Below are 24,945 nucleotides of genomic sequence, written 5' to 3'. Positions count from 1 at the left end.
ACTCCGGAGCGATCTGCACTACCCAGGGTGGATTTGATTTAAATCAAATCGATTTAAATCACTAGTCAGTAAGACTTGATTTAAATTACTAGTCAGTAAGGCTTGATTTAAATCTCTCTTTTTTTAACAGAATGACTCATTCTTGCTGGTATAATCTTAATATTTACAAGCAGAGGAAGGCTTCATTTTTGGAATCATAAATTTTCAGATTAGTTTTTACAGTTCTATCAAAAATTACTCATTTGCTTATACAGTGGTACCTCGACTTCCGAAGGTTTCGACTTACAAAGTGGGCAAATTCGGAAGTCTTTTTGCCCCGCGCGCGTTCTGCGCCTGTGCAGAAGCGGCGTGCGGGGTCTGCACATGTGCAAAGCGCAAAATCGTGGTTCGCGCATGCGCAAAATGGACGCTTCGACATCCAAAGGTTTCGACTTACAAAGAACACCGCGAAACGGATCGCCTTTGTAAGTCGAGGCACCACTGTACTATTAGAAATACATAGACAGATAATAATAATAATAATAACAACAACAATAATTTATTATTTATACCCCGCCCATCTGGCCGGGTTCCCCCAGCCACTCTGGGCGGCTTTCAACAAAACACCAAAATACAGAAATCCATCAAACATTAAAAGCTTCCCTAAACAGGGCTGCCTTAAGATGCCTTCTAAAGGTCTGGTAATTGTTGTTCTCTTTGACCTCTGGTGGGAGGGCATTCCACAGGGTGGGTGCCACTACCGAGAAGGCCCTCTGCCTGGTTCCCTGTAACTTAGCTTCTCGTAGCGAGGGAACCGCCAGAAGGTCCTCAGCGCTGGACCTCAGTGTCCGGGCAGAACGATGGGCAGAATGATTATGCAATCATTGTGAGGTTTAACAAGTTAACTGTTTATATTTGGACAACTTTTCTGCTGTACTTTATTGGAAGGAGAAAAATAATCATTTCCTTAATAACAGTTTAAACAATTTATTTGACTAAAGGAATAACATTATAGCATATGTAATCATGTTTGTTAACTGATGTGGTCAAACTTTTTTTTAAAACCACACAACTTAGACTGAGTTTTAGCACACATGAAAAACTTAAAACAAAGCCTTATTTCCTGATGAATAGCCTTTGGACTATAATGTAACTTAAAGAGAAAATCTTTACAAAGATTTTTCCCCAAAAAAGCATTTTATTTTAAAAATCTGATTCAAACCAAAAAAATCCGATTTAAATCAAAAAGATCCGATTTTATTTTTATTTTTAAAAAATAATAATTGTTTTTTATCCACACTGGCACGACCTCTGCAAGAAGGGATGCAAATCTCCTTACCTTCTTAGCGTACCCTTGCATAACGAGATTGTACATTCGGATGTCAAGCCGCTTCCTCCGGGCATGGGAGCGGTGATAGAACATCAGGCACTTGTGGGCCCTCTCAGGCTGACCGAGAAAGAGGCAGGCGTCCAGATAGGACAAAATGCTCAGCTTGACGTTCATGTGCCGGTTCTCGTCTTCATCGTCCAGGGGCGGTGTCCCCTCGGCGGTGTCCCAGACCCGAAAGGGCTCCCCCGATTCCTCGCAGCTCCCGGAAGGATCTCGAGACTGCGTCCCAACCGAGACTTTAGCCATCCTGTTCGGCTGGCCGTCGTTGGCCATGCTGGACTGCTGCGCATTAGACGCTCGCCCCTTGAGCTTCGCCCGGGTTTCTTTAGCGGGAGACCTCAGGGAGAAAGCCTCGTCTTTTGCGCCACGCCCAATCCATTCCATGCCGGGCCGGGCCACGTCACCCGGGACGGCAGCTGAGAGTTTGGCCTCCAGTTTCAGAAGACGTTTGTGCTTCATCGACTTCTCCTTCTTCAACTTCTCGATCCAGCGGCTAGGCTGGGTCTTTTCCTCGCGTTTCAGGGCACTCTCGTTCCGGGCCGAGCTGGCAGCGGCCGTTTTCCGTGGGGCGGGAGGGAGGGAGCCGAACTTGCGCAGGCGAGGACGTTGGACCTCGCTGATCGCCGCCTCTGATACATTTTCGGCCTTCAGCTGCTGCACTCTCGCCTCCAGCACTGCAGGGGAGTAAAGGAAAGGAAGAGCTAAATCGTCGGGTAACGCGGCACGCCGAGTTAAAGAAAACATCTCTAAATACTACGGAATAAGTTGCGGAAAATGAGTGTGTCCGCACTACAACCCCCAGACAAATAACATCTGGGATGAAAACGCATCACTTTGATGGCGGGGTTGTAATCAATTGAGTGCATATTTTTGCTGATGGTGGGAGACTGTGTTCTAGTCAAAAAGTTTTGGAATTAGGTTTATAGTCAAACAGGTACACCTCGGTTTTCGAAAGTCTCCATTTTCGAACATTTTGTTCTTTGAACACCATAAACCAGGAAGTAAATGCTTCCGTTTCCGAACTCGCCTCGGAAGTCGAACATGACACACGACTTCCGTATTGAGTTTTCCCGTATTAAGACTTCCGTACTGAGTTTTCGGTTTTCGGACATTTCAGAACTCAAACGGTCTTCCGGAACGGATTATGTTCAAAAACCGAGGTACCGCTGTATTGCCAAACAACGGGTTGTACGTTGCCCTAAGTCAGCGGTTCTCAAACTTTATTCTCTGGGCCACAATTTCAGAATACAAATTTGCGAGTTGCCACACCATTATTATTTTTTATTGTTAAGAAATAAATTGGAGAACGACAAGAACAACTCCCAGCAGTGCTTGATCTGTAACACAAAACACGACAACTTTATAATATTATCATGGGACACCCAGAAAGTATAAAGCAATGCGTCTATATAAGAACATGAATCATTCCCAAAATATAATACAGATTGTACTTGAATTTTGCCACCACACTTCCTTTCCTGCTACACCAGTAGTGTCCAAACTTTTTTCAAAGAGGGCCAGATTTGATGAAGTGAAGGGCCGTGAGTTGTTGACCTTTTTAGGATTTTACCCCGGGAGATAAAGTGCCACAGGGGCCAGATTAAACCGACCAGCAGGCCGGATTAGGCCCCTGAAACGGACTTTGGACATGCCTATGCTACACCCTTTGAGAACTACTGCCCTAAGGCGATGTTGTAAAATATTTTTTGATGAAGACCACGCCATTATAAAAGCATGCCAGCCCTTTTTCAAATAAGCAATTGGGATATTGCCGTTTCCAATGTTCCAGTTAGGATCGGGAAACTCTGGAGAGCCAATTTTCATTTTAGAAAATTCAGTGCTTAGTGTGTTGCTCATTTGCTAAGCAAAGGAACCCAATGCTTTCACCAGAGAGAGAGAGAGATCAGAGGGGCATCTTCTAAGAGTGTTTGCTTAGCCACACAAATGTTAAGGATTTTCTTTAGTTGTTCTCTGTAAGCCGCCTTGAGACCTTGTCTGGGGAAAAAGTTGGGGTATGAATAAATGTATAATAATAATAATTTAAGCTTCCTCAATAGAACTGGTTAAATAGGGAGGGTTTAATAATAGTAATAGTAATAATAATATGCTTACCTTCCAACAACTCTACTTGCTCACACACCCATCTTTTTCTGGCTTCTTCCTTCGCCCTGGCCGAGGAATAATTCCTCACTCTGGTCCAAAGGCTCTCTGAAACACAACAGAAAGGGTGAGCATTAACGGGGGAGAATCTTGAAGGAAAAAAGTGGGAGGGGGCCCCCAAACCAGAAAGAGGAGAGAATGAGTCCGCTTCCCACCATACCGCAAACTACAAAGTTTAATTCCCACCCTTGTTTTGGGGGCTACGGGGTGGCGGATAAGAGTGAGACCTCCTGTTAAGAAATACAAAGGCCCAAACAAAATGAAGGAAAAGGGATGGATTCAGTCCCGTGGTTAAGGGGCAATGAAGCAACTGTAAAGGGGGAAAGGGTTTCATCATCCTCTGCAAATTACAAGACAGAGAAGGCTTCACACACACGTATAGGGTTGGCACCTGTCCGGTACAATACAGAAATGTCCTGTATTTCAGTATAAAATGCAACGCATCCTGTGTTGATACAGTTTTGTGCATTATTATTATTATTTGAATTTATATACCGCCCTATACCCAGGCGTCTCAGGGCAGTTCACAGATGTGTTTTGGATCTTCTCTCTTTTTTTCTTACTTCTCTCTCTCTGTAGGCCAAGTTAGGGATCCTCTGCAAATACATGTGTGCGAAAGGCCACACATTTAGGCAGAGACGGATTTACAAATCCATGTGTGCATTTGTGTGCGACGGATTCCAGAGGGACCGCCCTGTTGGGCTGTAACAGATTGCAAATGGATTGCTTTGAAGTCACTTCAGCACCTGATTTGGCGGGGGGGGGGATCAATCGCAACACACACCTCAACCACCCCCTGCTCTGTATTTTGCCCGAACAAAGGTGGCAAGCCTACATAATGCCATAAATCTCCCTCAGTCGGGGGGGGGGGCAGTGTGGATGGGATTTCGGCCCCCTCCTAAAGGACCTCCACCCCACATTTCAATTCCCCCATTCTTTAGGGTGGACTGAGTTGGGTTGAGACTCATCCTTGAATCCTGACAAGCCAGAAGTACTGTTTTGGGGGGACAGGGGGTGAGCTGGTGTAGAGGTCCTGAATGGGGTGACTGTGCCCCTGAAGGACCAGGTGCGCAGCCTGGGAGTCATTTTGGACTCACAGCTGTCCATGGAGGCGCAGGTCAATTCTGTGTCCAGGGCAGCCGTTTATCAGCTCCATCTGGTACAGAGGATGAGACCCTCGCTGCCCGCAGACTGTCTCACCAGAGTGGTGCATGCTCTAGTTATCTCCCGCTTGGACTACAGCCATGCGCTCTACATGGGGCTATCTTTGAAGGTGACCCAGAAATGACAACTAATCCAGAATGTGGCAGCTAGACTGGTGACTGGGGTCAACCCCCGAGACCATATAACACTGGTCCTGAAAGACCTACATTGGTCTTTTCCCAGGATGTTTCCGAGCATAATTCAAAGTGTTGGTGCTGACCTTTAAAGCTCTAAGTGGCCTCAGCCCAGTATACCTGAAGGAACGTCTCCACCCCCATCACTCAGCCTGGAGATGGAGATCCACCTCCAAGGGCCTTCTGGCGGTTCCCTCACTGCGAGAAGCGGGGTTACAGGGAACCAGGCAGAGGGCCTTCTCAGTGGTGGCGCCCGCCCTGTGGAACACCCTCCCATCAGATGTCAAAGAGATAAATAGCTACCTGACATTTAGAAGACACCTGAAGGCAGCCCTGTTCAGGGAAGTTTTTAATGTGTGACATTTTAATGTATTTTAAATCTTTGTTGGAAGCCGCCCGGAGTGGCTGGGGAAACCCAGCAAGTTGGGCGGGGTACAAATAATAAATAATAATAATATATTATTATTATTATTATTATTATTATTATTATTATCCCGCCCCCCGCCCCCATATGGTAAGAAGGGTCCAACCCCCTCCCCTCCAATATGCAATTATGGGTAGGGGGGCTTCACTCTCTCCATTCGGGGGAGCCCCTGAAAGAAAGAGCGTCAAGGCTGAATTAGATCCAGCCCTCCCACTGAAGACCCCACCCCTTCCCATATTATAGGAGGGGATAGGGCCCCAGCCCCCTCCCCAATTTTTTTGGGGGGGTGTTTGTAGGGGGAGGGGCTGCCTGATTCCCCCCTGCCCCTCCCCACACCACCTGTTGAACTGCCTACCTGTGCCCCGCAGCAGCAGCGCCCCCTGCAGCTTCAACATGGACATGCCCCCTCCTAAGTCCCGCTCATCTCAGCTCCCACCAAGACCACATTGGCTGGTCCCAACTGCGCAGGCGCGGCGTTGCTCCTCCTCCTCCTCCTCCTCTCCTCCTCCCCCTCCTCCACCACCCCGCCAGCCAATAGGCATCCCGCTTTGCGCAGCCGGGTAAGCTGGAGAGGGTTGCGCGCGCGGGTGGAAAACTATGACTCCCAGGAGGCATTGCGGGGGGAGGCGCATGCCGCAGGGAGCAGCGTGGTCGTCAGAGCTAAAAAGGGCGGGGAAAGGAAGAGGGGTCTAGCGATATGTGTGTGTCGGTGATTTCCGGGATCGCGTTTTAGAACATACGTAGAGAGAGATATTGAGAGATAAAGAGGTATTTTGATTTTGGGGTTTAGCTCTCCTTTTCATTTCCCTTTGATTATTATTTAATTATTTCATTTCATTTCTATACCGCTTCATATTTTTTTTAAGAAAAACCTCAAAGCGGTTTACGAAATATTAAAACATCAATAAAACAATCTGAAGGAAGTCAAATACAGAGTATGCAGTCAAAACAATATAGTTAACATAAAACTAAAATATTATCTTAAAGATTTCAAAAATTTCAGAGTATCTGACGAAGTGTGTATTACACACGAAAGCTCATGCCTTGAAAGCTGCTATTTAATCTTTAAGGTGCCACTGGAATTATTATTTTTTTAAAAAATTCATCTTTCATCTTGTTATTTATTATTTCTAAATAAAACATTGCAAAAGGAGGTCAACTACAGAATACATATTTAACACGAACTAAGTTAGCAATAAATAAATAAATAAATAAATAAACATTGATAAGTTAAGTCAAATATAAAATGCACATTTAAAACAGCATAATTAACAAGAGTAAAATATCATAAGCATTACACAGATTATTATTATCATTATGGGTAGCAGGCTTCAGTCTCCGTTATTATTATTAGTAGTAGTATTATTAGTATTATTGGTAGGGGGCTTCACTCTCCATTATTATTACAGTGGAACCTCGGTTTATGAATTCGGTTTACGAACACCGCAGACCCATCTGGAACGGATTAATTCACTTTCCATTACTTTCAATGGGAAAGTTCGCTTCAGTTTATGAACGCTTCAGTTTATGAACAGACTTCTGGAACCAATTGTGTTCATAAGCCAAGGTACCACTGCATTATTATTATTATTATTATTATTATTATTATTATTTTATTTATACGTCACCCTTCTGGCTGGGTTTCCCCACTCACTCTGATCCGCTGACAGCATATCTAAAAACATAATGAAAACATCAAGCATTAAAAACCTCCCCAAACAGGGCTGCCTTCAGATGTCAATATATTTCCATTGATTAGCTCGACGGAGGTCGGCCAGCCTGTCAGAGATTATTTGGCTGTGATTCCTGCATTGCAAGGGGTCAGGCAAGGGGACCACTGGGGGGGGGGTCCCACCGAACTCCTGTTTTATTATTATTTATATCCCATTAAGAGAATTAAAAGAATTTCAGAAAATAAAGCAGTGAAGGAAGCATACCTCGTTTTATTTACGACACAGCAGAATCCTTATAACAAGGCCAAATGTGCAAATCCCGAGGTCGGCGCAGTAATAATATTCAAGAGTGTGGCTATGATCTCATGGCTTGCAGTGTAGCCCAGTCCTCATTTTATTGCAGGTTGCAGGGAGTAAAGCAGGGGCTGAAAGTGGCTTACAACAGCCCTGCAGTGCAGGCCCAGTGATAAAATTCAAGGTGCAGGGAGAGTCAGGCCAAGGCTGAGAGAACAGCGCAACAGCCCTGTGAGGTAGTCCAGTGTTTTATTAATTAATTAATTAATTTGACAAAACTGATGAATTTGATACAGCGATAATGGGTTTTCAGTCTGTCATTTACACCTCCAGTGCCCCATGACTGCTGCCCGCCTGTCTCTTAGTGCCCCCCCAAGGAAATCCCCCCACTTGTATATGAAAACATGACTATTGCATTATTATTTGTTCATTTTCTGTTAATTGGTTCTCATGGGAAACTTACAGATTCTTGTTTCACACAATTAACTCAAGGCAGTGTCAATTTACTCTTGGCAGAAAGCCAAGGTCTGCCTGGCCTGGAAACTACTCTCTGATTGGTTAACGACCAGAACTGAACTCTGTTATCTAGGAATGCTAGCACAGTTGTTTCTTGTTGGGTGTTAGGATTAGGAGTGCTGCGTATGGTTGGAGAGAGAGAGAGACAGAGAGGATTTATTTTGCTTTGCTTTGTATGCAGAAACTCTGCTGCTTTTATTTTCTTTTAATAAATCCTGTAAATAGTTATTCTGCTTCTAGCCAACTAGTCATTTCCACCTTAACTAGCTTCTGCGCTGTGCAGGAAAACTCTGCTACGTTTGGGCTAAAGCCACTAGAGCTATGCCTGACACTTCAAAATTCTAAGATTATCATTATCATTATTAATTTATTTATACCCCACCCATCTGGCTGGCTTTCCCCAGCCACTCCGGGCGGCTTCCAACCAAATATTAAAAACACGATAAAACATCGAACGTTAAAAACTTCCCTAAACAGGGCTGCCTTCAGATGTCTTCTAAAAGTCAGATAGTGGTTTATTTCCTTGACATCTGATGGCACTCTTCTTAAATGTGCCACCACTTGCTAATATTTTCGTGATAACAAGGCAGTGGGGGAAACCAGCATCAACCACCACACATAATTAAAAAGTATCTAAGCCCGGGGGAGTAGAAAGATTGTTTGCCTGGTGCTAAACAAAAAAAACACTAGGGGAGCCTCTCTTCAGGGAAAAAGGTCCACTCCAAAAACAGGGCTCAACTGAGAAAGCTGGCGGCAATTTCTCTGGCTCTAATCAGAACACCTGGCTCCCTTGAGAGGCAGAGAGAGATAAGCATAAAATCAATAACAGGCAGGAGAACTTTGCCTTCTTGACTTTGACTTGACAGCCAATTTAGCTGCAGCACTGGTGTATACTGGAATACAACTGGTGGAATTATGTTTTAATGATGATGAGTAGAATTGACCTTGGCTGGAGGCATGGATTCCAATTTCCACCCTTCATGTTTCAGGAAGAATACAAATGTGCATTCAATAAAATTAGATTGATAAATTAAGTAAAATATAATATGTAACAATGTGTGTGTGTGTGATAAACAAAAATGAATTTTTTACAAAATCAATAAAGTTATGCTGAATCAAGGGTTTTGCAACCTAAAAGTATATTCCAGAATCACCCGGAGCATAAAGGTGGGGAGCGTTGCATCCTGGCTACTTTCCCTCTTTCTGAACCATTTCCAAGGATGCTCCAGATGTTAATCTCCAAGATAACCGCATCTGGAGGGTGCAGATCTTCCCGATTCGCTGCGCCACCTGCACGTAACGTTCGCGGCCCTATCAGCGCCCCGCGTTGTCACGAAAGGGCGGGCCTTCGCGTCCCACCCGACGGTAGCTAAACCTTGCCCCGCCCTTCCCGCTGGCCCATTGGTCGAAAGAGAGGGGGCGCGGCTTTCAACTAGGAGCGTCCGGAGAAGCCGCCGGCTGATTGGCTGCCGTGGGGATTGAGCCGTTTCTGAGGGGAAGGTTAAAGGCGGAGTCCGGAGATAGCGGCCAGCAGTGGGATGAGTTTGGAGCGCTTAGTGAAGAGGACGATCCTGTGCGGGCTGCTGGCAACGCGGGGCCTGACCAGGACCATGGTGAGTTTCTAATAAGGGCTTGGTCGCGCTGGGCACCAGCTAGGCCTGTCAGCCGTGCCCGCTCTAGCCGCCCCTGTGTTCTCTGTGGCTGTATCATAGACGTGGGGGCTAGAGCGTCTCCCTCTTGGCGTACCTAACAAATCCTTTGGCCATTGTTTTATTGGCTCTTATTCCGCCCCCCACCCCCACCCCCCCCAAATAATCCGTTTGAATCCATGGTCTATCTCCCCCATGAAATGGAGTGTTGAGCTGATTTGCTTCTTAAATACTTTTTTCTTCTTTTGCTAGTGTTGCAATAATCCCCATAATTCTCTGGGGCAGTTTCAGATAGTATATGTGTGTATGTGTATACACGCACACACACACATGCATATCCTTTTGTCTCTCGGGGTGCATTGGGAAGGGGTTTTTGGTGTGTTTATATACATAGCTTTTAATTCTGCTTTTTCCCCAGCAGCTGTGGAGCATGGCTACCAGTTCCCAGATTTTCAACTGTGGTCTTATTATATCATTATATTCCCCAACACACTTGCAATATCTTTGCCACGCATTTAGCTATAGGTGCTGCTGTATGTGATATTGCCTCCGCTCCCCATTTCATCCCCGTTTCATCCTCGCAACAGCCCTGCGAGGCGAGTTAGGCTAAGGGGCATTGACCAACCAGCGAGCTTCATGAGTGGGAGGATTCGAACTCAAGCCCTTCCAGCTCCTCAATGCTAACCACTGGCTTTGTGGGGTTGGCTGCTTCGTTTTGGGTCACACTGCTCCCTTTTTTTGATGTGACCCGATGTCTTGCCATTTTCCAACTGCTTCCAGAGCACGGTGGGTGGAATCCAGGTACAGTACGTTCTGTTCAAAAGTGGACCCATGAAAACTAGTAGAACTAAATTAGCAGTGTCAGTTAATATCGGGTGGGTCTGCTTGGAGTTTGCTTCTCCCCCCCCCCCTACCTGATTCTGTGGGGCAACCAGTTCTTCCTGTTGCTCTTGGGGGTCGGTGCCTATTCCCTTGCTGTGGTGGGCTTTGGAGCCTAAAAACACATAAACTCGTTTCATAACTTTGTCTGAGCTAGAAACTCCCTCCTGTCTCTCACAGCTGTGTAGCATCTAATTCTCTGCACCAGTTTTTCCCTGAGCAATTGTAGGCAATTAACTGCAATTAGTTGCTGCCTCAAAATTAATCAAAAGCAAAGCAACTTTCTCCTGAGGCTTCTCCACCTTGAATGTAGCTCTCTGTTGCACCTGGGGCAACATATAAATATGTTTTTTTAAAAAATGCAGTGGGAACATCTCTGGCCAGGGTTATAATTTTATTTTTAAGTGAGTTTTTTTCCTAACAATGCCCTCCCATGAGATGTCAAAGAGAAGACACCTGAAGGCAGCCCTGTTTAGGGAGGCTTTTAATGTTTAATAGATTATTTTATTTCATTTTTTCTGTTGGAAGCTGCTCAGAGTGGCTGGGGAAACCCAGCCAGATGGGCGGGGTATAAATAATAATAAATTATTATTATTATTATTATTATTATTTGGAGAAGAGGAAGAAAAAAGCCCACCCAGTACAGTATTCACCTCCTGTTCCATACTTGGGATTTAGAGGTAGAAGCTCGGGCATCGGAAAGTCCCTTTGAAAACCTTGGTTTGGTTTACCATGATTGTAATAGCTGCTCAGATTACCTATTGTCCGTGAATTCTTTCCAGTCTTAAAAGCCATTGCAATTAGAAAGCGATCCTATTTTGTAGCCATGGCTTCTACAAGTTAACCGCACATAGGGCAAAGTGCTTCCTTCTGTCTGGAAGTCGCTGCCAACTTACTTTACCTGTGTGGAAGAAATGCTTTTTTTCTTTTTGCAGGGGAAGGGATGCCATTTAGAATAATTCTGGGGAAATGCCGTTCCTGTCTCCCCACTATCCAAGATGCTGCTTCCTAGCAAGCACATTTTAATCCCCGAACAGCACTGGTTGGGCTGGTGATTAACCCAGTTTGTGGGTTGTGAAACATTCCTTAATCTGGGGGCACGGCAGTGTTGGCACCCAGCCGACTTCCCTGGTTTCTGCCTGACTTGGCTGTTCTCGTCCGGGGGCCTTGAAGTGCTCTTGAAAGGCAAAGTTCGAGGCGGCGGCAGCAGCTGCTGCTTTCAGCTGCAATGCAGTGGTAGGGAATTGAGAAGTTGGTGGAAACTTCCACCTTTGAGATCAGCTCTGCCATCTTCATTATGAGTCAGAAGGGTGTTTTTGTGTGTGTTTTTTTACTGCTGTTCATTTGCAGAGCCTGCTCCTTTGGGATCTTGATTAAGCCTGGTTACATATAAAAGGCAACCAGAGTGGCGGCTCTGCAATCCTTTCTGATCTTTCCTCTTTGTGTAAGCTTATTGCCTAATGCAGCCTTTTGTGTAATGGGGATTGGGGGCGGGAGGGGAGAGAGGGGGGGGAAGGCAAAGGCCTTGGAGCACCCACACTCATTGTCCTCGATCACATGAGCGTCAGGAAAGGATGTTGAAAGACAAGGATTTTTAAAGGTCAGCGTCAACAAAGAGATGGCGAGAGAGCTGGTCACATTGCTACATGCTTGGTTTGTTTGGTGGCCAAAGGCTATGGGACTCCTGGTTGTAAGCTGGAGGTGCTTGAAATGCAGGGGACAACAGAACCCGCTCCAATGATTTTTTCACCCAATATTTTCTGCACAGCACTGACTTAGCAGTGGCTCCCCAGAGTAGTCTCAGAAGGGTCTACCCCAGGCATCCCCAAACTTTGGCCCTCCAGGTGTTTTGGACTACAATTCCCATCTTCCCCGACCACTGGTCCTGTTAGCTAGGGATCATGGGAGCTGTAGGCCAAAACATCTGGAAGGCCGCAGTTTGGGGATGCCTGGTCTACCCCACCCTCTGTTACCCGTTACCCTTTTAAATTGAAATGTCAGGGATTGAGCCTGCGCAGAAATAATAATACTAATAATAAGGTAAAAAAAAAGGTAAAGGAACCTTGGATGGTTGAGTCCAGTCAAAGGCGACTTTGGGGTTGCGGCGCTCATCTAGCTTTCAGGCCGAGGGAGCCGGCGTTTGTGCCCAGACAGCTTTCCGGGTCATGTGGCCAGCAGGACTAAACAACTTCTGGCGCAACGGGACACCGTGACGGAAACCATAGCACACGGAAACACCGTTTACCTTCCCGCCGCAGCTGTAACTCTTTATCTACTTGCACTGGCATGCTTTCGAACTGCTAGGTTGGCAGGAGCTCACCCCATCGCGGGGATTCGAACCGCCAACCTTCCGATCGGCAAGCCCTAGGCTCTGTGGTTTAGATCACAGTGCCACCCGCGTACCATGGTGGTGTTCATAGTCCCACGCTGTGTGAAAATCACAGTAGGTAGACCACTGGTTTGGCATATTATCCCAAGAGCAGGGGGCCGGTCCACTGTCCCTCAGACCTTGTGGTGAGCCGGACTACCGTGTTTCCCCTTTTTTAAGACACCGTCTTACAACTTTTTCCCCTCAAAAAAACACACGGTGGCTTATTTTCAGGGGGTGTCTTTTTTTTTTTTAAGTGCCGGTACAACTGGGTCCCACTGGCTCAGGACGCTTGGCGCTCTCTTCCGTGTGCATTTTCTGCCTCTTCTATTCTCTCCGTTTCCCCTCCTCCCCATCCTGAGTCAAGGGCTCTCCTTCCTTGGAGGCTTCTAAGCAGAGGCTGGATGTCCACCTGCCTAGGAGACAGACGTGCACAGGGGGGGGCTTCACTCTGTGGATTTAAACCTCGTAGGATGCCAGAGCAGGAGGTATACACGAAGCTGTCCATCTCCCTCAGCAGCTTTAGGTGCTTCTCCTCCTGCCTCGGCTTGGCGCTCGCCGCCATGGCTTCAAAGGCAGCGGCAGCCAGGTGTGTGTGCGCGCGGAGGTATAGAGGCTGCTCCCCGGGCTCTCTCACGCTGGCCGGGGAATGGGAGGGAGGCCGGGACCCGCCCCGCTCCAAGACGCTAGTGAGGGAAGCGCGAGGGGGACGAGGCTAGGGCCTGCGCCTCTGGCGCGCGCAACCCCAACTGACGGACCGACGGAAGGAAGGGAAGAGGGAAAGGGAAGGAGGGGGAGAGGAGCGGTGTCAGCTCTCGGCGAGGAGGCCGGGGCAGCTGAATGACGAGCCGAAGAGGAACCTGCGCGGCACCTTTTCTCTGTTGGGGGGGGGGGAGAGAGATGCGATCACAAACAGAGAGAGATGGACGCGCACACAGGGGGGGGGAGAGAGAAAGACGCACGGGGGGGGAGAGGGAGAGACAGACAGACAGACAGACGCGCGCGCGCACAGAGAGAAAGAGACTGACACCCACAGAGAGAGAGAGAGCGGTGCTGCTTTGCACTTTGTCAGCGCTGCAGCCGCCGCCGCTTCTGAGCGCCGACCCGACCTGGCAGGCTTCCTCCTCCTGCCACGGCCGGCATTGCAGGAGCTGGGTCCTGCTGGTTTGTGCCCTCCGTGCTCCGTGCGGCACTGCTGCACGCTTTATTGGCGCTGCAGCAGCCGCCGCCGCTTCCGGGCACCGACCCAACCTGACAGGCTTCCTCCTCCTGTTGCAGCCGCCGTGCTGGGTCCCGCTAGTTGGCTGGGGCGCTCAGTGGTCTTGCTCCGCACGTCGTGGAAGTATGGCTTATTTTCGGGGTATGACTTACATTTCTCAAACGATTAAAAACCCTGCCATGCCTTACTTTTTGACTACGTATTTAAAAAGGGGAAACACGGTATATATTTTGAAGGCAAAAAAAGAACAAATTCCTATCCTCACAAATAACCCAGAGATGCATTTTAAATGAAAGGACGCATTCTACTCATGTAAAAACATGCCCATGCCCAAGAGGCTCAGTGGTTTGGACCACAGCGCCACCAATACTAATAATACTTACTCCTTCCCCATATGACTGGGTTGCTACTCTGGGCAGCTTCCAACAGAATATAAAAAACACAGCAAAACATCAGACATTAAAAAAGCATTCTGGTACAGGGCTGCCTTGAGGTCTTCAGAAAGTTGTTTCTCTTCGACATCTGATGGGAAGACCCTCCCCATGCAGAGCTTTGCCAGCACCTCTCCTAAAAAGGAGGAATAAGTTGTCTTATACCAGATCCATCTCAGCTCAGTGTTGCCCGCTCTGGCTGGCAGCGGTTTTCCAGTGTTTCCTGGCAGGGGAGAGGGTTTCTTAACTTTGCAATTGAACCTGAGACCTGGTGGGTTCTCTTCCCACTAACCTCCCCAAGTGGGGTGGGGCCTCATCCATATTGGATTGCTAGAACCTGTGTGGTTAGCTGGCGTTTTGGGATACGGACCACATAATTGCGTGTTTGTGTCCTGCTTGCTGCCTTCCTGTGGGGGAGTCTTGCCATCCTGCACTCCTTGGGAAGCAAAGGCGGGATATAACTTGAAGGTTAGATTACTGCAATGCGTTCTACGTAGCGCTGCCTCTGAAGACAGTTCAGAAATTTCAGCCAGTGCAGGATTCAGCAACAAGGTTGCTCACCGGAGCAATACGGTTTGAGCACATTACACTGATCCTGGTCTGACTGCACTGGCTACCAATTAGTTTCTGGGCCCAGTTCAAAGTGCTGATTTTGACCTATAAAGCCTTAAATGGATCAGGACCGCAAGACCCCAAGGACCGCCTCTTCCTATATGAACCTACCTGGACTCTGAGATCATCTTTTGAGGCCCTCCTTCATGTGCCGCCTCCTCGAGAGATCCAGAGGGTGGCCAGACGAGAACGGGGCCTTCTCTGCAGTGGCTCCCCGTCTGTGGAATGCTCTCCCTGGGGAAGTTCGCCTGGTGCCTTCATTACACACCTTTAGGCGCTAGGCAAAAACGTTCCTTTCGAACTAGGCCTTTGGTGGTTCTTACTGACATCCAACACCCTTTTAGAATGTGGCTATTTTTTTTGAGGGGGCGTGTATTGGGTTACTGCTTTTGGTTTGATTTTATATGTTGCGGTCTTGTTGTGAACCGCCCTGAGACCTCCGGGTGTAGGGCAGTGTATAAGTTGAGTAAGAAATAATATACAGTGAATTAATAATTATAATAAATGCTTGGCTGCTGTGAGAACAGGACTAGTTGGCCCCCTTTTGGCCTGTTCTTATTTTCCTATGTGCGTCCAGGGATTCTTGGTTCCTCACCCAAGCTAGTGGTGGTCATCGACTCTGGGGTTGCAGCGCTCATCTTGCTTTATTGGCCAAGGGAGCCGGCATACAGCTTCCGGGTCATGTGGCCAGCATGACTAAGCCGCTTCTGGCGAACCAGAGCAGTGCACGGAAACACCATTTACCTTCCCGCCAGAGCGGTACCTATTTATCTACTTGCACTTCGTGCTTTCAAACTGCTAGGTTGGCAGGAGCTGGGACAGAGCAACGGGAGCTCACCCCATCGCGGGGATTCGAACCGCCGACCTTCTGATCGGCAAGCCCTAGGCTCTGTGGTTTAGATCACAGTGCCACCCGCGTTCCATGGTTGTGATCATAGTCCCACGCTATGTGAAAATCGCAGTAGGTAGACCACTGGTTTGTCATATTATCTTCTCTGTCAACTGTTTTAAAGCAGCAATGGGGAGATCTGTGGCCTGCAGAGATTCCCAGACTACAACCTCCATGCTGCCTGGCCGACAGATTCCACCCCCCACCCCCACCCCGCTTTAGAGGATAACCTGGGTAGCGGAGGAAATGGAAAGGGGCTTTGAATCCAGATTAATTTAATCACACGTTAATTCCATTGAAATCCCTGATTGATGAAAGCCCCCTTAATTGCAGTTTAGCCTCCTGGATCCGTCCCTGTGTGTTGTAACAGCTAAATTCACATCCACACCACACACACACACACACTCCTCCGAAGTCTCTTTTACGCCTCTTGACCCAGGTCAAGGAGAATCCTGGGAGCCGTAGATTTATTAAAGGTGCTGGGCATCGGTTGGTCCGCGAGGTCAGCACGCTTGGCTGACTCTAGTTGGCAAGGAATAAGCTCTTCTGCTGGAGAGGCCAGGCAGATGGCGATATCCGTTGCCAATCTGGCATCCAGAGATCTCCCCAGGGATGCAGTTGGATGTTGCACCGAAGAATGGATGCTTTTGAATTATGGTGCTGGAGGAGACTCTTGAGAGTCCCATGGACCACTAGAAGATCAAACCTATCCATTCTGAAGGAAATCAGCCCTGAGTGTGAAGGGAGGGGTTTGCCAATTGTATTATTGAGCTAAATCTGATCCTATGGTTTGCATTACCTGCATTGTATAATTCTGATTGTGTGGCTTAGCCCCCCCCCCAATATCCCTGGGATGTCTTGCTTAAAATGCTTTTTCTTTGCCTCTCTCTGTGTGCCTAAGTGGAATGTAAGCAATAGCAAAAGGAACAGGATGCCCAGCTTGCAATCAAGGCCGGATGGATGGCTGGCCTTGTCTGACGCTATCAGTCTGACGCACAGAACAGTCAGGGACTCAAGCCCCCCACTCAAGGCTTTGTTGAGTCAGCATGTGTTTATGCACAGGACCGGACACGGATCTCCCTTATATGTACTTGTGACCCCCTTGTGTTTATGAGAAGGACAGGATACGGATCTTCCTTATATGGATTTGCAACCTGTGACCCCTTGCGTGCGCACATTTACAGAGGAGGGGGAAAGGAGCCCAAGAAGTGTATAAGAAACTCTGCAAATTTGCGTTTCTTTACTCTTGTCACCAGGAGTCTCTCTATATAGAGATTAAAACTCTTTCTCTGAATTCAACCCCCAGTTACCATTATTGACTGTCCATTTACTTAGTCACACAATCAATCAGTGGCTGAACTGGGATCCATGCAGTCACAAAAACAAACTGAAAAAGCCTCAAAACAAAAAATGCAAAATAAATAGCAAAAACGAAAGCACCAAATAGAAGCTCCAAATATCACCTGAGAACACTGCAATCGGAAACAGAAGGCTTGAATTACACTGCCAGGGCGGGGCAAATTAGCAGTGCAACAGGAAGCACGGGGGGGGGCACAAAACGGAGCGCATTCAGCTTCCGAAGGAAAGTTTGAAAACCGGGACACCTTCAGGTTTTGCAGCGTTTGGGTTCCAAGCTGTTCATGAACCAAGCAGTTCAAAAATCGAGGTACCACCTGCACTTTGCATTTGAGATATGCTTCTGCCTGATCCCTGTTTCCTGTTTCTCCCCACCTCCCCTCCAGTGTGCTCAAGAAACCGACTGGCAGTCTGCCAAATCCATCTACGAGTTCCACGCCACGGACATTGATGGCGTCGACGTCTCGCTCGAGCGGTACAGGTAATTGTTTCCTTCCCTCTGCATATTTGGCTGGGCCCACCCTTCCTGCCTTGCAGGCATAGGCAAACGCGGCCCCTCCAGATGGTCCTGTTAGCTAGGGATCATGGGAGTTGTAGTCCCAAAGCATCTGGAGGGCCGAGTTTGCCTATGCCTGAATCAAGGCTTCTGGATGTCGCCCCCCCCCCCCCCGGGTTCAAAATTAGCAGGGCGCCTGGCGCATTTTTCGCCTAAAGGATCTCCATTTGCAAGCGCCTCCCAAAGTCTGCGTGCCATTTTTCTGCGCCTGGCTGACACTCGAGGGTTACTGAAACATATATGCTTTGAAGCCTCAAAGTACCTCTGTTAACGATAGACAATACGTTAAGACAATACGTTAAGGCGTTTTAACAGTAAAGAGTACAGTAGAGTGTTTTGCAGGGTGGATCTGATTTGCAAGAAGTGAGGTTACAGGGAACCAGGGACAGGTCCTTCTTGGTGGTGGCACCCCTCTTGTTTTTAATGTTTAGTTTGGAGCTGCCCAGAATGGCTGGGCAACCCAGCCAGATGGGTGGTAGAAATAATAATAATAAAAATAGGCTGCTGCTGCTGCTGGTGGTGGTATGATCCCTAGCTAACAGGACCAGGGGTCAGGGGTGATGGGAGTTGTAGTCTCAAAGCATCTGGAGGGCCGAGTTTGGCCACCACTGACTTGGAGGAATGGTCAGGTCGGTTATTTTTCAAATTTATACATTTCATTAGTTTGACAGTCAATTTAACATTTCCAAATTTTGACACCCCTTCTCCTTCTTTCTGTGGTTCCTTGAGTTTATTTCTTAGTCCCTTTTGCATATTCAAGTTCCTCTGACTTGCTCATTGACTTGCCTACTGCAAATATATATATATGTACTCATATGATGGTCGGATCAGGGCCTTCCTTCACAAACGTTTCCTTTCCGTCTCCGCAGAGGCTACGTCTGCATCATCACCAATGTGGCGTCGAAATGAGGCAAGACGGCCGTGAACTACACTCAGTTTGTCGACTTGTACGGCCGATACGCTGAGAGAGGTTTACGCATCTTGGGGTTCCCCTGTAACCAGTTTGGCAAGCAGGTAGGGTGCTGGGAAGCCTGGTCACTGGGTGGTGTGATGTTGTTTTTTGTCCCCCCCCCTTTTTTTTTCTTTTGAGGAGGGGCGGGCAGGCACGGCACCGGCGGCGACCGTTTCTCCTCTTCCTTTCCCAAACTGCAGGAGCCAGGCTGCAACGGGGACATCAAAGCCTTCGCCGCAGGTTACGGTGTGACGTTTGACATGTTCAGCAAGATCGAGGTGAACGGGGACGGCGCCCACCCCCTGTGGAAGTGGTTGAAGAGCCAGTCCAAAGGGAAGGGGACGCTGGGCAAGTGAGTGGGAATTGTAGTATATGCTTTGGTAAACAGCCTGTAATAATAATAATAATAATAATAATAATAATAATAATAATAATAATAATAATAATAATAAATTCATTATTTATATCCCGCCTATCTGGCTGGGTTCCCCCAGCCACTCTGATAAGGAACCAAGTTGCAACTTTTGTGATTCCCGAGCAATATCTTGACCCTCGCCCTAAGTTCTAGATTACAGGCAGCCGGCGTGGTTTTCTCCAGATATCGCCGCAGCTTCCGTCACCCCTGACAACCAGCCATTCTAGCTTTTCAGAGCTGATGGGAGTTGGGGGGGCGGGATCTGAACAGCTCAACCCCGGTGGCCTTTCAGTTTGATGGACGGACCTGTTCCGGATTTCTTGTTCCGAAACTAAAGCGTTGTTGTTTTTATCTCTCTCCCTAGTGCCATCAAATGGAACTTCAGCAAGGTGAGCCTTCAGCTTTTGACTCCTGGCTTGTGAGTGAATCCCAGCTGGACTGCAGCCCTTTCCCCATTGGGTGCCCTCCCTGGATTGGATCAATCTGGGCAACATCTGTGCCCCTCCAGCTCCCAGCATCCCTGGCCGGGGAAGGGGGGGGGAATCCAGTAACAGATCTTCCCCATCCCAGCTTTAGAGGGGGGACTTCTGAAGCAGCATCTCAACTCCTTTTGGGGGTATCGCTGGGCCTATCAAGTCCACAGTAAGAGCTGTTCGGCAGTGGAATTTGCTGCCAAGGAGTGTGGTGGAGTCTCCTTCTTTGGAGGTCTTTAAGCAGAGGCTTGACAGGCATATGTCAAGAATGCTTTGATGGTGTTTCCTGCTTGGCAGGGGGTTGGACTGGATGGCCCTTGTGGTCTCTTTCAACTCTACGATTCTATGATTCTAAGTCCGGCCTCCTGTTTGCAAGCCCCAAAGCGCTCCCTGGCAGCGGGTAGACTGCCCTGGCAGATGGAGGTTCGATCGCCAGCCATTGATAGGAACTGTCCTCCGTGGAGTTGTTTAATCTACTTGGAGGCATTAAGCCCAGGGGCGGGAGGAACCTCAGGCCTGCGGCGGAGGACACACACACTAAATTAACTATTACTTATTCAATGTATATAATCGCAAAAGATCCCAAGGTGCATTAACAACACATTTTATGGAGTATCAGTAATAAAAAAAGCATCACAGGCAGCATAATAATAAAATCACAATAACAGTCCCGCCCCCTCCGTCCAGTTTTATAGGCCATAGGTTATTTAACGGCTAAAGGCCTCTGAACCTCTCAGGGAGGAGCGACCCAGAGAAGGGCCTCCGACGACAAGCGCAGGGTCTGGGTCAGTTTGCATAGGGAGAAGGCAGACCATCAGGTACAGTGGCAACTTGGTTCTCAAACGCCTTGGTACTCAAAACAACTTGGAACCCAAACACTGCAAACCCGGAAGTAAGTGTTCCGGTTTGCGAACTTTTTTCCGAAGCCAAACGTGCTCCGTTTTGAGCGTTATGCTTCCGATTTGAGTGCCAGACTTCTGTTTTGAGTGTTACACTGAGATCTGTCGTGTTTTTGCTATTTATTTTGCGGTTCTGTTTTTGCAGCTCTTTTTTTGTTTTTGTGACTGTGTGGAACCCAGTTCAGCTACTGATGGATTGATTGTGTGACCGCAGTCCATTGTTTGTTGCTTTCATTTTATGGATCAGTGGTCTTTTTAGATAGTAAAATTCATGTTAAATTGCTGTTTTAGGGGTTGTTTTTAAAAGTTTGTAATGGATCAATCCATTTTGCGTTGCTTTCTTTGGGAAAGCGCGCCTTGGTTTTGGAACGGACTTCCGGAACAGATTAAGTTTGAGAACCAAGATACCACTGTATAGAAGTCCTGAGCAGTGTAAGGCAATGGTGCCGTCTGCCTGACCCTCGGCACGGTGCCCATCGCTGCAGCCCCTCCACCTCTGCATCAACCTGTTCTTGGTTCCGGGGATCCCTGGGAGGGAGTTGTGAGTCCGGCAATATCGGGAGAACCAGGGTTTCTGCTGTGCTGAAAGATGCCACGGTTTCTTCCCATATCGAAGCACCCTGGATTTCCTGCCCCTGTTCAAGGCACTCTTTGTTCACCAGCTCTCCTCCTTTCTCTCTCTCTCTCTCTCTCCAGTTTCTCATCAACAAGGAGGGCCAGGTGGTGAAGAGGTACAGCCCAATGGACGACCCCTTTGTAAGTACCGCACTGAAATTTCAGTTTTGGCTTTGCGCCAGGAGATGGCATCAAGGGTGCCCTTCTGCCCTTGGGTGCATACGGTGTTGCTGTGGCCTAAACCACTGAGCCTCTTGGGCTTGTCGATCGGAAGGTCGGCGGTTTGAATCCCCACGACGGAGCGAACTCCCGTTGCTCTGTCTCAGCTCCTGCCAACCTCAAAAGCATGTTCAAAAGCATGCCAGCGCAAGTAGATAAATAGGTACCACTGTGGCGGGAAGGTAAACACCATTTCCGTGGGCTCTGGTTTCTGGCCCGGTGTCCCGTTGCACCAGAAGCGGTTTAGTCCTTCTGGCCACATGGACCCAGAAAGCTGTCTGTGGACCAACACCGGCTCCCTCAGCCTGAAAGCGAGATGAGCGCCGCAACCCCATAGTCATTTTTGGCGGGACTTAACCGTCCAGGGGTCCTTTGCCTTTTTACCTTATGGTGGCATTGGAACTGTGGCACGCACAGCAAAATATTCTTTTTTGTGTGAACTGCTTTGAGGCTTAGCTGCCAAGTCTCCCGTTTCCCCCGTGAAAACCCCTTTTTTACTTACCCTTTCCCGGTGGTCCCCCGTATCACTTCGTCTCCCGTTTTTCTCTGTTATTTTCTCCTGCCGGCGGCCATTTTTTTTCTTTCCGATTTGCTCTTCTATGGGCACCAAAAATGGCCGCCGGCGGCTTCAAACGTCGCATCTACGCATGTCCGGAAGTGCATAGACGTGACTTCCGGTGTTGGCGGTGGCCATTTTTGGTGCCCATAGATGGGCGGAGCGACACCGGAAGTTGCGTCGGCGCACTTCCTGACATGCGTACAAGCGACTTTCGAAGCCGGCGGCGGCCATTTTTGGTGCCCATAGAAGGGCAAGGCGACACCGGAAGTTACATTGACGCAACTTCCGGTGTCAAATGGCTGCCGGTCCCGGACTCTGCAGTCCGGAACTTGGAAGGTAAGCTTTGAGGGTTTAACCAAGTGGCATGTAAATTTTATGAAGCGGTGCTGTTCTTCTCCACCCATGGTTGGAACGTGGACTGCAAGCTCTCTTGGGAGAGAGTATTTTTTTCTACCGAAGCTACTCTGCCTTGTGCTAGTGAACAGAGTGTCTCTGAGCACTGGGCAGGCCGGCTAGGACTCTTGGGCAGTCGGGAGCCCTAATGGCACCAGGAAGATGCCACGGAATGGCCAGGGCACTGTGCTTCAGCAGTCAGGCACCTGCTCTGTGGGGAGAAAGCCCTGGCCTCTCAAGGCAGTGTCGGCAGGGAAGAGAAGACCCTTTGCCCAAGGCCAAGCAGGCAGGGCTGTTGTGGTCTGCACACCCCGCAGCATTTCTCTGAAAACGGGGACACACTGTTCCACATCAAGAAGCTTCTCCCACACGCATAGACATCATTTACACCACCAACATGGGTCGCTTTGAGCCAATGGCAACCTCGCCTGTTGTAAAGGGAAAGGGTTGTGTACAACCTCCTTTCCCACATAAGTGGAATGAAATAAAATTGTAGCTTTTTATAAAAGAATGGAAATGGTTTAGTGCAGGGATGTCCAACTCCCAATAGACTGTGATCTACTCTCAGTTTTAAAAAAAACTGGCTGCGATCTACCCGTTGACATGGTCCAAAGTTGTTGAGCTTTTTTCTACAGTTGTTGAGCTATTTTGGGAAAGGCAAAGTTGTTGAGCTTTTTTTTTTTTAAGGAAGCCACAGTGGGTTTCCCCCCACTTTTGGGGAGGGGGGAGGAGATCACTGGGGGGGGCAAAGATCTACCAGGGACACCCTAAGATCTACCAGTAGATCACAATCTACCTGTTGGACATTCCTGGCTTGGTGAATATTTACAGGTAAATTGTAAACAGAAAAGAACATTGACAGGATTATCGTCATAACCTGCAGTTTCATAAGAGCATATATTCACATCAGATGAATAAATGAGCAAATTAAGTTAATTTGGATATGCAGAAGGTATTAAAAATCAAGGAAGCGCAGAAAGAGGGGGGAAGGAAGTCAGGTTTGGAAAGGTCAAAATGATTGTAAAATCACTGAAATGTATAAACCTGAAAAGTATAAATTTTAAAAATTAGTAATTTTTTTAGCTGTGAGCTGCTTTTAGTCCCTGTTAGGGGACTATTAATAATGGAAATGGTGAGAATGATCAGGAACATAACAGAGTGAATTCTGTTGAACTCAGTGGGACTTGACCCTGCGATCCAATGCATTTTTACTCAGAAGTAAGGCTGCGCCACCGGAGTAAGCACCATTGAATGCAGCGGGACTTCGTTCTGTGTAGACACTGCCAGGCCCCATTGACAATAGAGGAATAAAAACACTCCGGATGTTTTCTAAGAAATGGCCGGCTGCTGAAGCATTGCAATTAAAGAATTTAAAGTGGATCTGTGGCATCTTTCAAAATTATAGGAAGGGCTTCGTATGCCAGCCTCATCTCCATTTCGCTCAGGGTTCTTTTGCTTTCACGATAAACAGGACTGTTTTTGCACCTACACCAACCAAACCTTTAATTGTTCTCAGAGACTCGGAGGAATAATAATAATTTATTATTTATACCCTGCCCATCTGGCTGGATGTGTCCAGCCACTCTGGCCAGCTTCCAACAAAAGATTAAAAATACATTAAAACATCGGTCATTAAACTTCCCTAAACAGGGCTGCCTTCAGATGTCTTCTAAAAGTCGGGTAGTTGTTTATTTCCTTGACATCTGGTGGGAGGGCATTCCACAGGGAGGGCGCCACCACGAAGAAGGCCCTCTGCCTGGTTCCCTGCCACCTCACTTCTTGCAGAGAGGGAACTGCCAGAAGGCCCTCGGAGCTGGACCTCGGTGTCCAGGCTGGACGATGGGGTGGAGACGCTCCTTCAGGCCTACTGGGCCAAGGCTGTTTAGGGCTTTCAAGGTCAGCACCAACACTATGAATTGTGCTTGGAAACGTACCGGGAGCCAATGTAGGTCTTTCAGGACCGGTGTCATATGGTCTTGGCAGCCGCTCCCAGTCCACAGTCTAGCTGCCGCATTCTAGATTAGTTGTAGTTTCCGGGTCACCTACAAAGGCAGCCCCACGGAGAGCGCATGGCAGTAGTCCAAGCGGGAGACAACCAGAGCATGCACCACTCTGGCAAGACAGTCTGCGGGCAGGGGGGGGTCTCAATCTGCGTACCAGATGGAGCTGGGAGACAGCTGCCCTGGACACAGAATTGACCTGCGCCTCCATGGACAGCTGTGAGTCCAAAAAGGGACAATCGGGACAATCTGGGGGTCAAATCAGAAACGGGGATGACTTCTGTAATTCCAGGGCTGTCCCTGAAACATTGGGCCACTTGGAGGGAGGGGTTTTAAGGCGAAGATGCCACATAGGTGTTTCTGGAAGCTATTTTGCAACCATTGATCACCTTTTCTCTTCCGCCTGCAGGTGATCGAGAAGGACCTCCCCGCTTACCTGTAGGACTTAGCTGAACACACCGGATCATCCTGCATTTCTCCAGCCCCATCTCTCTCCCCTGCTTTCCTGCAAAGTTTGCCTTGATGATGGCCTGCCTTGAAGCCAAGCCCATTTGGTGGGGCAGGCCTGAGAAAAAGATATATATTTGCAAACTCTTGCAGGGACGGGGAGGTGGTAGACTCTGGGGCCTAGATTGCCTGCCAATGCCATAGCAATAAAAGTGTTTTCATCTCTCCTCCTGACATGACT

The 24,945-nt window shown here is 48.1% G+C and overlaps 2 protein-coding genes across 2 annotated transcripts in view; one reads left to right on the top strand and one right to left on the bottom strand.

Annotated features, from left to right (window-relative positions):
• The window catches only part of POLRMT (RNA polymerase mitochondrial), a 49,087-nt gene extending 43,337 nt beyond the window's left edge, over positions 1-5,750 (bottom strand). The window contains exons 1-3 of the mRNA XM_060275334.1: positions 5,646-5,750; positions 3,482-3,577; positions 1,319-2,043 (exon numbers count right to left, since the gene is read on the bottom strand). Of these exons, the coding sequence (XP_060131317.1) occupies positions 1,319-2,043; positions 3,482-3,577; positions 5,646-5,691 (867 nt within the window). The 5' untranslated portion in view covers positions 5,692-5,750. The remainder of the gene's footprint in view (positions 1-1,318; positions 2,044-3,481; positions 3,578-5,645) is intronic.
• Positions 5,751-9,230: 3,480 nt separating this feature from the next.
• On the top strand, positions 9,231-24,938 carry GPX4 (glutathione peroxidase 4). Its single transcript, XM_035120341.2, has 7 exons — positions 9,231-9,386; positions 17,563-17,657; positions 18,602-18,746; positions 18,885-19,036; positions 19,464-19,488; positions 21,168-21,227; positions 24,667-24,938. Exons 1-7 carry the CDS (start codon positions 9,312-9,314, stop codon positions 24,697-24,699), a joined length of 585 nt encoding a protein of 194 aa, XP_034976232.1. The 5' UTR covers positions 9,231-9,311; the 3' UTR covers positions 24,700-24,938.
• The last annotated feature ends 7 nt before the right edge of the window (positions 24,939-24,945 follow it).

Source organism: Zootoca vivipara, chromosome 6 (assembly GCF_963506605.1).
Source record: "Zootoca vivipara chromosome 6, rZooViv1.1, whole genome shotgun sequence".
In the NCBI taxonomy this organism is placed as follows: domain Eukaryota; kingdom Metazoa; phylum Chordata; class Lepidosauria; order Squamata; family Lacertidae; genus Zootoca; species Zootoca vivipara.
This window is presented reverse-complemented; position numbering and strand designations above follow the sequence as displayed.